The 15,064-nt window shown below is 34.1% G+C and overlaps 1 protein-coding gene across 2 annotated transcripts in view; it reads left to right on the top strand.

Annotated features, from left to right (window-relative positions):
* The window catches only part of MAP3K7 (mitogen-activated protein kinase kinase kinase 7), a 71,055-nt gene extending 66,706 nt beyond the window's left edge, over window positions 1-4,349 (top strand). For both annotated transcript variants that reach the window (XM_054491644.2, XM_054491643.2), the window contains 3 exons: window positions 731-792; window positions 1,492-1,607; window positions 3,364-4,349. In XM_054491644.2, the coding sequence (XP_054347619.1) occupies window positions 731-792; window positions 1,492-1,607; window positions 3,364-3,544 (359 nt within the window). In that variant the 3' untranslated portion in view covers window positions 3,545-4,349. The remainder of the gene's footprint in view (window positions 1-730; window positions 793-1,491; window positions 1,608-3,363) is intronic.
* The last annotated feature ends 10,715 nt before the right edge of the window (window positions 4,350-15,064 follow it).

Below are 15,064 nucleotides of genomic sequence, written 5' to 3'. Positions count from 1 at the left end.
TTTTACCTCTTTTGAAATATAAACAAAAGCATTCTATTCAAATAATTTTATAAAATTGACTGGTTGTTTGAATTAATCAACTTAACTGTTTTCGGCATGACATTGAGCCACAGCTTTCAACCTCATTTTGGTTCCTTACTGTTCGTATTTGTAATATACTCTCATCACCAACATCTCGTTTTCTGCAGTGATTCTTACTGGGAAGGGCAGGATGAGTGGTAGAGGTCACATTATAATCTATGTAAATTGAAAATGATCCTCTGGAAGAGAATGTGTCTCTGCTTTCTCCCTTTCCCTGTTAAGGAACATTGGTTAGCAGAGTTGACATAGCCTTCTATAAAATAAACTTAACATGATAAAGAAAAGAGATGGGGAGTTTGATTAAATAGGGTCAATTAAGACTGAATTTAAAATATAAAGGTCTCATATCACTGTTTTTGTTTTTAATTAACTAAGAGCTTAGAAGCTCTAATATATTGTGTTCTATTCAGTTTATAGCCAACTTAAATTATAGGTATGAGAATATGATTGCATTCTAATATCTGGTAATTGAATATCCTTTTTTTAACCTTTAGAGTTCAGAAATAGACTCTTCAATTACCAATAGCCATAACTTTTAATTTACATATTATTTACTTTAGGGTAAAAAAGCATTTCATTCTTGCTTTCTTGCTGTTCGTTTATAATTATTTGTGACAGAAAATCAATAAAATACATGCTTGAATTCCAGATACCAATGGATCAGATAACTCCATCCCAATGGCTTATCTTACACTGGATCACCAACTACAGGTAAAGGAGTACTTTCTTATTGAAAGTTGACTTTTTTCTTCTTAGAGAGTTTAAGCTGACAATTGTGTTGCTACCTGTCATTGTATAGTCACTCCTTAATTTATCCTTTCAGTTGGCCCCCTTAAACTTTTTAGAATCAAATCAAAATAAACAATTCTTTTGGTTAAGTTAATCAAACTTTAAATTGGCAGAATCATACTCTTATCTTTTCAGTCATCTTAAAATGCTCCAGTATCTTTCTTTAGTACTGCTAAGCATTACATTTTCACTCTTTAATTTTAGTGTATTAAAACAAAACTCATAAGCTTATTTCTATTTAATACATTTGTAATACATTCTCATGTTCATAGTGACTGAAAATGTAAATAATATACTTCAGTGCCCCCTCATGAGTATGAGGGCTATAAACATCATTTAGTTTGATCCTGTCTGCAACCTGAAATGTCATACCAGAGACTACAACTCCAACAATCATGATTCTCTGTAACAGACTGTTAAAACAGCAAGAGTAAATTTAAATGCTGAGTTAACTCTGACAAAAGGACACTGAGATTTTCTAGGGCATGGTTTAACACTTATTTTTAAAAGATCATTGCTTTAGTGCTATAAAAATATATCACAGTCTCTGTCTTAACTCTCATCTTAGCTAGATATTGAAATTTGATTTAATTATGTTTTAACATTCCTGATTATTTTCAGCCTCTAGCACCGTGCCCAAACTCCAAAGAATCTATGGCAGTGTTTGAACAGCATTGTAAAATGGCACAAGAATATATGAAAGTTCAAACAGAAATTGCATTGTTATTACAGAGAAAGTAAGTTATTTTTTATGAATAAAAATAAAAATACATTAGTATTTTGAGTTTAAAATATAAGGTTCAATGAAAATGTAGTTTTTAGAATTAGTCATTAAGTATACTTTCAACTTGTTTAAGCTTTAAGCACCCTTTTACTAAAAATTTTTTATGCGAAACTCAATCCTTTTGACTATCATATTAGTGCTATGGAAAATAAACTGGTGCTTTATACCCATTGTTTTATGTTCTCAGAGCTGTTTTGATTTACTATTATAAAGATTTATTGTTTTCTTGTAAATAGATAAAATAATTTGATTTACTAACATTCAGTTGTGCCTTATCTTAGAAACATTTTTGTAGATACATTTTTTCCAGGTGTATGTTTAGAATTGGATTACTTATTAAAAGACTGTATTTCATAACTGTTTTTCTGAGGAGTTATAGAAACTGCCTTACTCCCTTTTTAAAGAAACCCAGTCTAATTTCCTTACTACTACATTCACAGTTCTTAAATATGTATGTATCTTCAGTTTTCTTAAGCATGACCTTCATGAAATTTTATACATAGGAAACTGAATTATTGGTGGTAACTAAAATGAAGTGTTAAGGAAAAAATTTTGGCAACTTTATATATGTATGATAATAGGATTCCCTTCATTAATTTTAATCTAAATAAATGAAAGGTTTTTTTTCTGAATTTGTGAAAAGCTTTCTGTATGTACCTCAAAAAAAAGAGAGAAAAAATTGTTTTATCACAATTTATTGATACAGTGATTTAAATGGAACCAACCTGGTATTTGAAAGGTAAGCCTAAATAGGAAATTAAATACTACAGTCTGGAAATCATAGAAGTAATTATCAAACTGCTGGCACTTCATGTTGAAAAAGCTTGATTTCTTATTTCACATATTTAACCTATACTTTTGCCATACTTTAATCATTTGAAAGAAGAATTCTATGCTGGAAAAAACAAATGGTGGATTAGGGTGTTGGCTGTGAAAACTATGACAGTTTTAATCAATTTTAAATACTTTCAGAAGTAGTATTAGGTAGTTATTTTGCTTGAGGACTTTCTATTAATTATTCATTTATATCCAGTAACCTCACTTTAGGAAATGCCTAAAGATGCATCTTTTTTGGGAATACTTAATAGTTCCCAAATAAAAGGGACTTAAATAAGTTTATCAGACTATAAAAGAATGAAGGTCTTTCCTGAACATGCTTGCAAATGTAAGTGTTTTAAAAGAAGTGGTACTTTGTCATTTTTCTCACTGCTTTAAAATGGGGAAAAGCTTTAAATTGGATAGCATTTATTTTAATTAGATTGCAAATTTTCTATTAGCTTACCACTCTCTGCTATAGTTAAGTAGGATTGTGACTTCAGAATGTGAATGAGTATAAAAGTAGAATGTGAAGGATAAAAACTTCATGATATTTTCCCATAGCCAGATAGAACCCTTCCCAGACTTTTTTCATCCTTCCTACACAAAAAAAGGATAGAAAATGAAATTTTCTGAAACTTTTATTTTACCATTTTATCTGCTTCACTTATTATCCAAGTACAGTTACTTAATAAAAGGATTATGATATTTGTATGATTACACTAGAAGTAGATGAGAGTTCCACCCCGGCCCATAATTATATTTGATTAGTGTACCTAAGATGCAAAATGATAAACCAAGAATAAAAATTCTCATTAATTGAGCTTCCATCATCAGCTAGTAAGGTATGAATTTTTCCATCATGTGTAATATTATGTGGTGTTTGTTTGTAGGCAAGAACTAGTTGCAGAACTGGACCAGGATGAAAAGGACCAGCAAAATACATCTCGCCTGGTACAGGAACATAAAAAGCTTTTAGATGAAAACAAAAGCCTTTCTACCTACTACCAGCAATGCAAAAAACAACTAGAGGTCATCAGAAGTCAGCAGCAGAAACGACAAGGCACTTCATGATTCTCTGGGACCGTTACATTTTGAAATATGCAAAGAAAGACTTTTTTTTTAAGGAAAGGAAAACCTTATAATGACGATTCATGAGTGTTAGCTTTTTGGCGTGTTCTGAATGCCAACTGCCTATATTTGCTGCATTTGTTTCATTGTTTATTTTCCTTTTCTCATGGTGGACATACAATTTTACTGTTTCATTGCATAACATGGTAGCATCTGTGACTTGAATGAGCAGCATTTTGCAACTTCAAAACAGATGCAGTGAACTGTGGCTGTATATGCATGCTTATTGTGTGAAGCCTAGCCTAACAGAACAGGAGGTATCAAACTAGCTGCTATGTGCAAACATCGTCCATTTTTTCATATTAGAGGTGGAACCTCAAGAATGACTTTATTCTTGTATCTCATCTCAAAATATTAACAATTTTTTTCCCAAAAGATGGTATATACCAAGTTAAAGACAGGGTATTATAAATTTAGAGTGATTGGTGGTATATTACGGAAATACGGAACTTTTAGGGATAGTTCAGTGTAAGGGCTTTGATGCCAGCATCCTTGGATCAGTACTGAACTCAGTTCCATCCGTAAAATATGTGAAGGTAAGTGGCAGCTGCTGTATTTAATGAAAGCAGTTTTACCGGATTTTGTTAGACTAAAATTTGATTGTGATACATTGAACAAAATGGAACTCATTTTTTTTTAAGGAGTAAAGATTTTTAATTCTGTGATTGTGTGTATGTGTGTTGAAACTGTAAAGCTTTTATGACTCTAATATTAATCTCTTAAATGAAATTAAAAGGCAAAAGAACATGATTGAGCTTAAATGATCATTTCTTCCTGCAGTGATTCTTGGATTGTTTTCTCATGTATTTGAAAAAAAAAAATGAAGAAAAATAATGGAAAATGGAAGTAATTACTTCAGCTAAAAAAGGCTTGGGCTTAGATTTCTTTTTATGATACCAAATGAGATATAAACCAGGCAAATCAGAAGGAAGTTAAAGGAGTAAATATAAATTCAACAAGTATCCTAATTATCCTGTATATTGGAATATTTGATTTTCCTTACAATCCCGTTCTAGAATGCCTGCCGCCTTTCAACACTTTTAAGAGAATTTCAACACTTATAGAGTATTTATATTGTTAGCAGTAATTTTGCTACCAAAACCTTCAGAATAACTTTAATAATAAAATGACATTGAAATAATAGACTATACAAACTCTGTATTTTTTCAGTTGGTGTTAAAATAAGTCACATTTTGATACCAATACAAGATGTCTTTTAAATAAGGATGTCATCAATCTGATTTTTATAGCATTAATGTTTTATGAAGAAAAAGTTCAAAATGAAAGCATTAATTGCTGTGATTATTAGAATTCTATATGACTGTATTGTAGTTTTTGCTCTATTTCAGATAAGCAAGATCTAAGAAGTTATCAAAACTATTCTTTAAAATGCTAAAGCAGGTAACTTTTTCTTCCATTATTTTTTCCTCCTACCACTGAGTTTTATAATGAATTCCTTGTGTATACAAGCAATACAGGTGAAGGACAGTTTGTACTAAACTGTTATTTTTAGCTTCTTCAAAAGCTATTTTAGAAAGCTTCCTGGAAATAAATGTCTTCTATCATTTAATTTAAATAAAAGGAGTGTTATTGTTCCTGAATTTGATTACCTAGCTGAAACAGATATTGGGTTCGGCATAGTAATAGTAAAATAAAATTGGCAGAGAAAATAACTGTAGACTAGGATAAAGCATGACTCCTCCATAGCATTGTTCCTTGTATGTACATCTGTCACTCCACTGAAAGGGACCTAGTCACTTTAAAGAGGCCTTTTATCTCAGAGCACGAGATATCCAAGCGTGAATGCTAAGGCTTGATGTTTCCATTAGGATTTAGCATTCGAGATTTCAGATTTTATTTATAGTCATTGATGTGTTTTGCTGTATCATAACACATTTAAAAGGAAATTTTATTATGGTTTTTACATGTAGTCATTTCATAAAAATATCCAAATAGGTAAATGGAAGAAAATAGTAGATTTTAGTCATGGTACCAAATTCAAGAGGCTGTTGAACAGTTGCTTGTTTGTTTACAGTAAGTTCCTTGGGATTTTCAGTACTGTAGTTGCCCTGGACATTGAGTACAGTTCAGCCTTACTCTGTTTTTAAGTAGTTGTGTTGTCAATTTCATGCTTTTAAGTCCTGATGATCCCTGGAGAGGGATAATTAAAATCCACAGCCAGTTTCATCAGTTTCCTCATCCATCCTGCAAATAAAAATGTTAACAAGGAGCCAAACTTATTCGTTCTGGTTTTACAATTTATTTTGACCATTTTTTGGGTGGAAATTGCAAACAGCCAAGCAAGTGGCTGGAATGCCCCAGTCTAAGAAATTCAAAAACAATCACTGAGTAAGCCCTAATTACATTTTACTCTTGCCTCCAGGGAAAGAAAGCAAGCTTTTATCTAATCTAGAGGGAAGTATTCGTGAGCAATAAAAATCACTTTTTTGAGTTGAATAATAATCAGTTAAGAATATTTACCGTATAGCAACACAACATATAAAGATTTGTTAAAAGTTGTTTACAAATGTTTGACTATTTTTGCTGAAGTATTTTAGAGTATTGAATGTCTTCTCTCTTCAAGTTTCTTTCATGTTCCTAATTTCAGCTCCTGTAGCCAGAGATCACAGGTCTTCCCTGTGAAACTGGTTTCTTTCTATAAATGTGTGTGGTTTTCAGCCCTCAACTCCTGTCTTCAAATGGTAGTAAGTTCTACTTCTGCTTCTGTCATTCAGAACATTTTATGTCAAATGATGTAATGCAGAAATTCTTGTGCATATTTGTAACTGAAGGAAGCTTTTTAGATTTATTTTTGTTTTTAATAAAATTCAGATTCCTATTCTAAACTGGTACATAAAAGTGGTGAATGACTTGTATCAGCAAATGAGCTGCGAAGTGTTCTGCTTTAGCACCATGTTTACCTTACACAGAACCTAGTAAAAACTGAAATGTCACTTTTGTACGATAATCATGGTTTTTAAGAGGCTGGGTAATTGGCCAGTTAACACATCATCTCTTGCATTTCAAAGTTTTGTGTTAAATGGAGCTCTTCACAATTTCATGAGTCCTAATTTGTATGAAGCACAACACGTCATACATCGCTAAGTGATTCTTCTCATCAGAAAGCTGATTTCTTTTAGAGTATTTCTAAGTTAAATTAGGTATTTCATTCCTTTATCAACCTGCTGGCTTTCCAACCTAAACATATGCACACATTCTTATAAACTCTACCTTCATTTTAGTAAATCCATCCATTCATTTGCTCATTTTTTTAATAAATATTTGTTTATCATATATTATAAACTGCACTGCTATTACCAATACCAAGTTACATGTCCATTTCAGTCACACAGTAGTTAGATGGTATTCCCATCTTACAGATGGGAAAATAGGCTCCTAAAGGTTAAGCCTTCCGTCTGAGTCTGCTTTTCCGTCATCATCTGTTTCAGGCAGAATCTCATGCATGGGGACACTGTGGCCACTATTAGTCCATGATGCAAAGAAGAGCATAGGAAAAATCTTAGATTGAATGGCAAACAAAGGAATAGAACAAGATAACTTATAACTAGAAGATGCAGGGGCTTTGTGACCGCTCTATAGATAGCAACAAAGCCAACATTGAGACCCACCCCCACGTCTTTTAAAACCCAAGTCTATGATCTGAACAACTTTGCCATGCTGTAATTTTAAATGCTCTCCAAATTCTGAGGTGATTTAGCTTTCACATTGACTTATGTAGCAGGTGGGAGATCTGCATTGTTTTAAATTGAGATATAATTAATATATGATAAACTGCACCCAATTTTTTAAAATGCAGATATCCTACCTGCCAAATAAGTCAATGTGAAAGCTAAATCATCTGAGAATTTGGTGAGCATTTAAGTAAAAGTGTGCTGCTTACAGAGTTTTGACTTACATATTCACTTGTGAAACCACCCCAGCAGTCAACATCCTCAGTATGTCTATCCCTCCCAAAAGTACCCTCCTGCCCCTTGCAGTTGAGCCCTTCTCTCACCCCAGTCCCCAGACAACCACTGATCTTCTTTCTAACAATATAGATTAGTTTGCATTTTCTACAATTTTACATAAATCCTAAAATATGTACACTTTACTTCTTAAGCCTTTTCCCCCACTTGAATAGTTTTTATAATTCCTTTGAGAGGAATTTTAAGTTTTCTGTTGTTTTTCTTTTCTTTATTTTTTTAAGTTGCAGCTGCTTTCTGCTTGCTCAAAATCCCAGGAAAGACTAGGTCAGTTGTTATGCCACAGAACAATTTGCAAAACAATATTTTCAGTAACAGTGAAGATAGTCTTTGTAAAAATGTTTGACAGTATCTCATACAAATGCTGTCAGTGGTCCTTCCTGATATGGTGGTGCACGCAGAAATAATATTTGCATTGGCAGATCATGTAACGCTTAACACCAGGCCCTGTGCTCCTTTTCCATCCATGACTAGACACTGGTCTTGGCGGTTCCGACACCCCCTGCCATGCAGTTCCACCAAAACAGAACTTCAGTTTAAATGACCTGTCCATCAGTTACTTTAGGCAGCCTTTAAATCAGTAGCTTCTATGTTATGCATAACTTGAGTCTTCCAAAATACATAAGGCCACTTTTAAATGAAGCTTTTTTGAGAAATGAATAGCTATTTAACTCTATTTGAGTGTCATGGTACTTTCAAATTTCCAAGTCATGAAAGGCATTACTTTTCCTTTAATTTAATGGTTAATGATATCTTATCAGTGCCAATATAGCAGCAGGATCATTGCTTTGAAAGCACCAGAAATTACTGAGTAAATGCTGGATATTTATCTTCTGAAAAGCAAAAGTAACTTACAAAACGCAGTTACTTTTCAGACTTCTTGCGTGTTTCTATTTGTGGATACCTCTTCTTTAGTTATTACTGGAATGATTACACTAATCATTGATTGGCTCATTTACTAAATTCAAATTAGAGACTGAAGAAATCTGAAACTGGGTGTAACTTTGGTTGTAGAATTAATGGTGGTATTCCCTCATCACATGCTCTAGAACCATTTTAGCTTTTAATCAGTTTCCTACAAAGGTCCTTAACTAAATATCCATCTAAAGTGTAATAGACATCTCACTTAGAAAAATTGGCACCACTCTTGTTCCTTTTGCATGTACCATGAAAATATTATCTAAGCTGCATATGAAATGGATGAATTATATGCTTACAAAACAGATCTACTTCTGTACATTGGGGCCGTGATACTATCAGTACATTCTTAGAATTATGTAGTCAGATTTCAGTTTTTACTATCTTCGCATTCATGGTTCCAAGTTTTATGTTTAGGAGGACTGAGGAAGTAGTATAGATTTCCTTGGCCTACACTGAACATTTCTTTCTGTTGTGCTTTCTTTTTTATCCATATCAGAAAATTCCTTAACCTCAGTGCCTCAGACCATGTTCACTATCTCTCTGTATTCACTAGGATGTAAGTTTGGCTGTTGCCCAAAATAATGGCTGAAACAAGTTAGCAGTTCTTTTTTTCTCATATAAAAAACTAAAGTAGTATAATTCTACACATCTGCATTGCCGCCAAAGGGAAGAGGAAAAGGGTAAGAGCTGTGAAGGTGCACATCATTTACACTCATGTTTTGACCAGAACGTAGTCAAATGGCCACTCCTAGCTGCAGAGAGGCTGGGAAACATCTCTATAATGGATAACCACATGCTTCGCTTAGGAAATCAGACAGAGTTAAGTTACAGGTGGAGGACTGGAAGGTTACAGGAGACAAGAATAGCCTCTGCCACACTCCCTTGGGAAGGAAAGTAGGCCACTGCCTTGAACCACTTCCTCCTTCCCCACTCTCCACAATAAAAGGGAAGCAGGAAAACCTGGCCTCTCACTAGAATGCACAAGTAACTTGCATCTTCAGTAATGTAAAACTCTCATCAATATGGTGTACACATACCTGGAGATTTTCGTGTATTTATAAGTGATGCAGCTTGGAAAAATAAAACTTCAAAATGTGTTTTAAGTTGAAACACCTTAGCTAGAAACTAGACTTGAAATAATTTAAATATTCAGTATCAGACAGTGTCCCTTAGAAAAGAAACTTTGGTAGGAAGTCCATTATGAAAAGAAAACAAAATTTAACTTACAAGCATGAAAAGGTGTTAAACTTAGAGATGTCAACAAAGACAAAGAGAAAGAAACATTTATTAAGCGTGTATTATGTTTCAGGCATTTCTTAAATGTGACTCTTGCTTTAGAGATAAGCTGAAGCACAGAGGAGTCTGAAAGTTTGCCCGGGTAGTAAATTATGGACTCCATCTCAAAACCAGGTCTACTAAGCCTTAAGCCCTACAAAACTCTCATTTTTAATTAGTGTAGAACTTGGAGTGTATTTTCTTGTTAATAAAAGGGAAGACAGCTAGATTCCTAGGCTCACTCACAAAAGTATATTTGGTCCTTAATATAAATGAAATAATAATGACATTGAATGGATAATTACAAAAGACTATGAGAGAAACTTAAAAAGTGAAGTGGTTAATGTCCAGATGCTGGCATTGTGATTTTCCCCTTTTAAAAATTCTTTCCCTTCTTACTGTTTTCTGTGCAATAAAAATAAAAACCAAGAGGTGGGGAAGTTTTAGACAACACTCTGACCAAGTTTTATTGGCATGGGGAACTCCACAGGACAGCTTAATGGGCCAGGTACCCAGGCCCTTTGCCATGGACACAATTAGCGCCTTTGCATTCATCCTACAAGAGCTGGAATTTCTACTCCCACTGTTGGCCCCAACCTGGATCCCTCCAGGTAAGGGTGGATCTGAAAGGAGGGGATTCTAAAGGTATTCCCATGGATTTGGTGAGAGAAATTCTGCTCCCAGAGTTTGATGGGAGAAAGTACACATTCTGGGGAAATTCTGCTTCACAATGACAGTGTAGGACCAGGGATATAACTTTTTTCCCAATTCCCCAAGTGATTCGGTTGCACAAATGTGAGAACCACCAAGACTTCTGGTTCCAAAATGGCAGCACAGAAGAAAGCTTGCTTTACTCCCCACCCCACTAACCCCCACACACAAAAAAAGACAAACATATAGTGCCGAGATTATCACCAGCAATATTCTAGAATTCAAATATAAAGAAGAGATAGTTCCCAGAACCAGAGAGAAGTGAAAAGACTCCAGGTAGTCAGAGAATTGGACCTCCATGTCCACAATGCCCTTCCCCCCAAAATTTTCACCCCTCAGCTCAGAGTTCCTACATTGGAAAAGGAGATTAAGGTTAACAACTACATTCCCCACCATCTTGAGTTCCCTGTCAGGAGACCTGTCCCTCCCTCAACCCATGGGAAGCATCAAGAGTGCCTGAAGGGAAAAATACCCCTGAGGTCATCCAAAGACAAAGGCAGGAGGCAAGCTTGGCAGCTCTGTAACTCAGCCAAAAGAAACACCAAATCAGAGTGGCTTTTCAGCAGCATCAGGGTATATGAGGTTCATTCCACAGGCTCCCTGGGCATGAGCCCCTGGCCAGCCTTCCACACTACCAAGATACCCCTTTGGGTACTTTTCTGTCCCTATTTGGGTGGGTGGCAAACCTGGGCTTAAGGCACCATCTAGTGCCAGAAAAGAGGCAGCGACTTAGTCCAGGGAAAATCAGTAGGTCGATGACAAAAATATCTCTAACAAACATATCCAAAAAAAAAAAGCCATACAGAGAAGATGAGTAAATAACTAATGCTTTGATGCAAAGACATAAATGTATACCCACAGGAAACATAAGCAAACAGGGAACTGTGACTGCCCCCAAACAGACAAAATAAGGAACCAGGACCCAAACAAGACTGTGATATGGGAACTCAACAAGAATGCAAAATAGCAGCTATAAGGAAACTCAGTGATTTTCAAGATAACACAGAAAATCAATTCAGAAATTTATCAGAGAAATTTAACAGAGATTGAAATAATAACATCTTGGAATTGAGAACTATTTGCTGAATTAAAAAATTCACTAGCGGCGTTCAACAGCAACATAGATCAAGCTGAAAAAGGAATTCAGTGAGCGCAAAGATAGCCTGTTTGAAAATAGAGGAGAAAAAAGAATGTAAAAGAATGAAGGTAACATACCAGATACAGAAAATTACCTCAAAAGACCAAATCTAAGAATTATTGGTGTTCAAGAGGGAGTTGAGCAAGAGCAAGGGGTAGAAAGCTTATTCAAAGAAATAATAACAGAAACCTTTCTAAAACTTGAGTAAGAGATAAATAGGCAGATACGGGAAGGTCAGAGAACACCAAACAGGTTCAACCCAAATAAGACTACCCCAAGGTGTATAAGAATCAAACTCTCAAAAGTCAAGGACAAAGTCCAGGCAGGTTGGCTCATGCCTGTAATCCCAGCACTGTGGGAGGCTGAGGCGGGAGGATCACTTGACCCCAGGAGTTCAAGACCAGCCTGGGCAACATGGCCAAACTCCGTCTCTACTTAAAATACAAAAAAAAAAAAAAAAAAAAAAAATTATTAAAATACAAAAAAGTTAGCTGGGCATGGTGGCATGCACCTGTAGTCCCAGCTACCTGGGAGGCTTTGATAGGAAAATCACTTAGTGCAGGAGACGGGGTTGCAGTGAGCCAAGATCACGCCACTGGGGTGATCTTCTAAGTGGGGTTACATCAAGCTAAAAAGCTTCTGCACAACAAATGAAACAATAAAGATACAACCTACAGAATGGGAGAAAATGTTTGCAAACTATTCCTCTAATAAGGGATTAGTAACCAGAGTACACAAGGGGCTCAAACAACTCAATAGGAAAAAAAAATACAATTTTAAAATGGGCAAAAGATCTGAATATACATTTCTCAAAGACACACAGGTGACCAATGGGTATATTAAACAATGCTCAACCTCACTAATCATTAGAGAAATGCAAATCAAAGCCACAAGGTAATATCGTCTCACCCCAGTAAAAATGGCTTTTATCAAAAAGGGAACAATTTGGTGAGGATATAGAAAATGAGGAACCCATGTGCATTTTTGGTAGAAATGCAAATTAGTACAGCCACTATGGAAAACTGTACGGACATTCCTTAAAAAACTGAAAATAAAACTACCATGTGACCCAGCAATTCCACTACTGGGTATATACACAAAAGAAAAGACATCAATATATTGAAGAGATATCTGCACTCACATGTTTATTGCAGCACTATTCAAATAGCCGAAATATGGAATCAACCTGAGTGCTCATCAGCGGATGAATGGATAAAGAAAATGTGGCATACAGAGTAAGTGTGAAACTATAAATTATTAAGTTAATGCCAAAGTAATTGTGGTTTCTGTTGTTACTTTTAATGGCAAAAATCGCAATTACTTTGGCACCAACCTAATTTTAGAGATACACTACTCTATAATTAGGTTTATCACAGCATTGAGTAAAGAGAAAAAGACAACTTAAATACTCATTAATCAGGGTCAAATAAGTTATAGTAGAGCTACACCATGTAATACTATGTAGCCATTAAAAGGCATGATATAGTTCAATTGGTGAAATCTGTCCATATTGAATCCCTTAAAATATTAAAAGATTGACACACCAAGAAGCAGGGTTTATAATACAAATGCAACATTTTCTTTCATTGTGTATTCATTATGTAACATGTTAATTATGTAAACAATTATGTAAGCAATGTAGTCAATTATGTAATCAATTATGTGACAATTAAACAATTTAGAGAAACTACACAGTTATATCAATAGATGACCAAATGACATTTGATAATATTCACAAATAAAACAGGATTAAAATGAAATTTCCCAAACTTGATAAAGAACACTCACCAAAACCAACAGCATATTAATTAGTGAAAATGACTACTATCATTTTAATTAAACGTGAAATAACTAGGGCCTGAAACAAAGCAGAGATTCACTTTCTATCATCATCTAACACTTTTTAAAAGTTTCACCTCAATGAAAAAAGCCCTGAAAAATGAGAATAGTTAGTAGTGTAAAGGATGGAAATTAATTTTTTTTTCTTTGCAGGATATAAAATTGTATAGAGAATTCATGAGACTCTGCTTAAATACTGTTAGAATTAATAAGAGAATTTGATAAAGTGACTATCTGATATATATCAAAATCAGTAGTTTTTCTTTATAATAATCGGAAGTAAAAAATGATATTTTTAAAAACTTAGTGGCAAGAGCAATAAAATTATAAAATATCAAGAAAAACATTTATCAGGAAATAGAAAGCGCTGAAGAAAAGTAAAGAGGCTTCGTGAATAATGTAAAACAAGACCTGAATTTAACATTTTCCTAAATGATAAGACAATATTAAATATTTGGTGTAGATATATGTGCATATAGATTATGGATTTGTTTAATGTAATTTCAATTGGAAATCCAATGGAGTTGAGATTGGGTTTATTTTGAACTGGACAAAATGATTTTAAAGTTCTTAAGAAATAAATGCTCAAAGGTTGAGGTATAATTTATATGCAAACTGTACATTTAAAGTGTACAATTTGATAGGTTTTGACAAAATGTAAATCCTGTGAAATGACCACAATCAAGAATGTGAGAGTTTCCCCAATCCCAAAAGATTCCTTGTTCCGTTTGATAATCCATCTCTCCTCCACCCTCATCCCCAAGCAACTACTGGTCTGCTTTCTATAACTGTAATTATTTTGCATTTTATAGAATTTCATCCTACAAGATGTAGTCTCTTTTTGGCCGACTTTTTCACTAAGCATGATTTGATATTCACCCAAGTTATTAACATATGTTAATAGTTTCTTCTTTTTTAAAAGCAGGATTCCATTGTATCGATGTAACAAATTTTGTTTATCTAGTCACCTATTGATGGATATTTTGAGTTATTTCCAGTTTGGCACTCTTACAAAAATAGAGTTGATATTAATGTTTGTGTACAAGTCGTTATGTAGACATGTGTGTTCATTTCTTTTGGGTAAATACTTAGAATAGCTGAGTTTTATGATAGGTATATGTTTAATTTTTCAAGAAACTTCCATACCTTTCCAAAGTACTATGTAATTTTATATTCCCAGCAGCAGTGTATGAGAGTTGCGTTTGCTCCATATCCTTGCCCACACATGGTATAGTCAGTCTTTTTCATTTTAACCATTCTAATAGGTGTGTGGTGGGACCTTATTGTGGTTTTAATTTGCATTTCCCTGATGACTACTTTTAGCCCCTTGGCATGTGTTTATTGGGCTTTCTTTCATGTAATTTCTTTGGTGAAGTGTCTTAAAATATTTTGCCCATTTAAAAAAATTGTGTTGTTTCCCTTCTTCATATTGAGGTGTAAGACTTTGGTATATTCTTGTTACAGTTTGTTGTCTGATATCTGTGCTGTGAATATTTTCTTTTATGCTTGCCTTTCTATTTTCTTATTGATATTTTTCAAAGAGACAAGGTTTAATTTTTATGAAGTCCAATTTATTAATTTTTTATTTTATGCTTC

This window comes from Pongo pygmaeus, chromosome 5, assembly GCF_028885625.2.
Source record: "Pongo pygmaeus isolate AG05252 chromosome 5, NHGRI_mPonPyg2-v2.0_pri, whole genome shotgun sequence".
Lineage (NCBI taxonomy): Eukaryota > Metazoa > Chordata > Mammalia > Primates > Hominidae > Pongo > Pongo pygmaeus.
The sequence above is the reverse complement of the archived record's forward strand: the minus strand, read 5'-3'. Positions and strand labels throughout refer to the sequence as shown.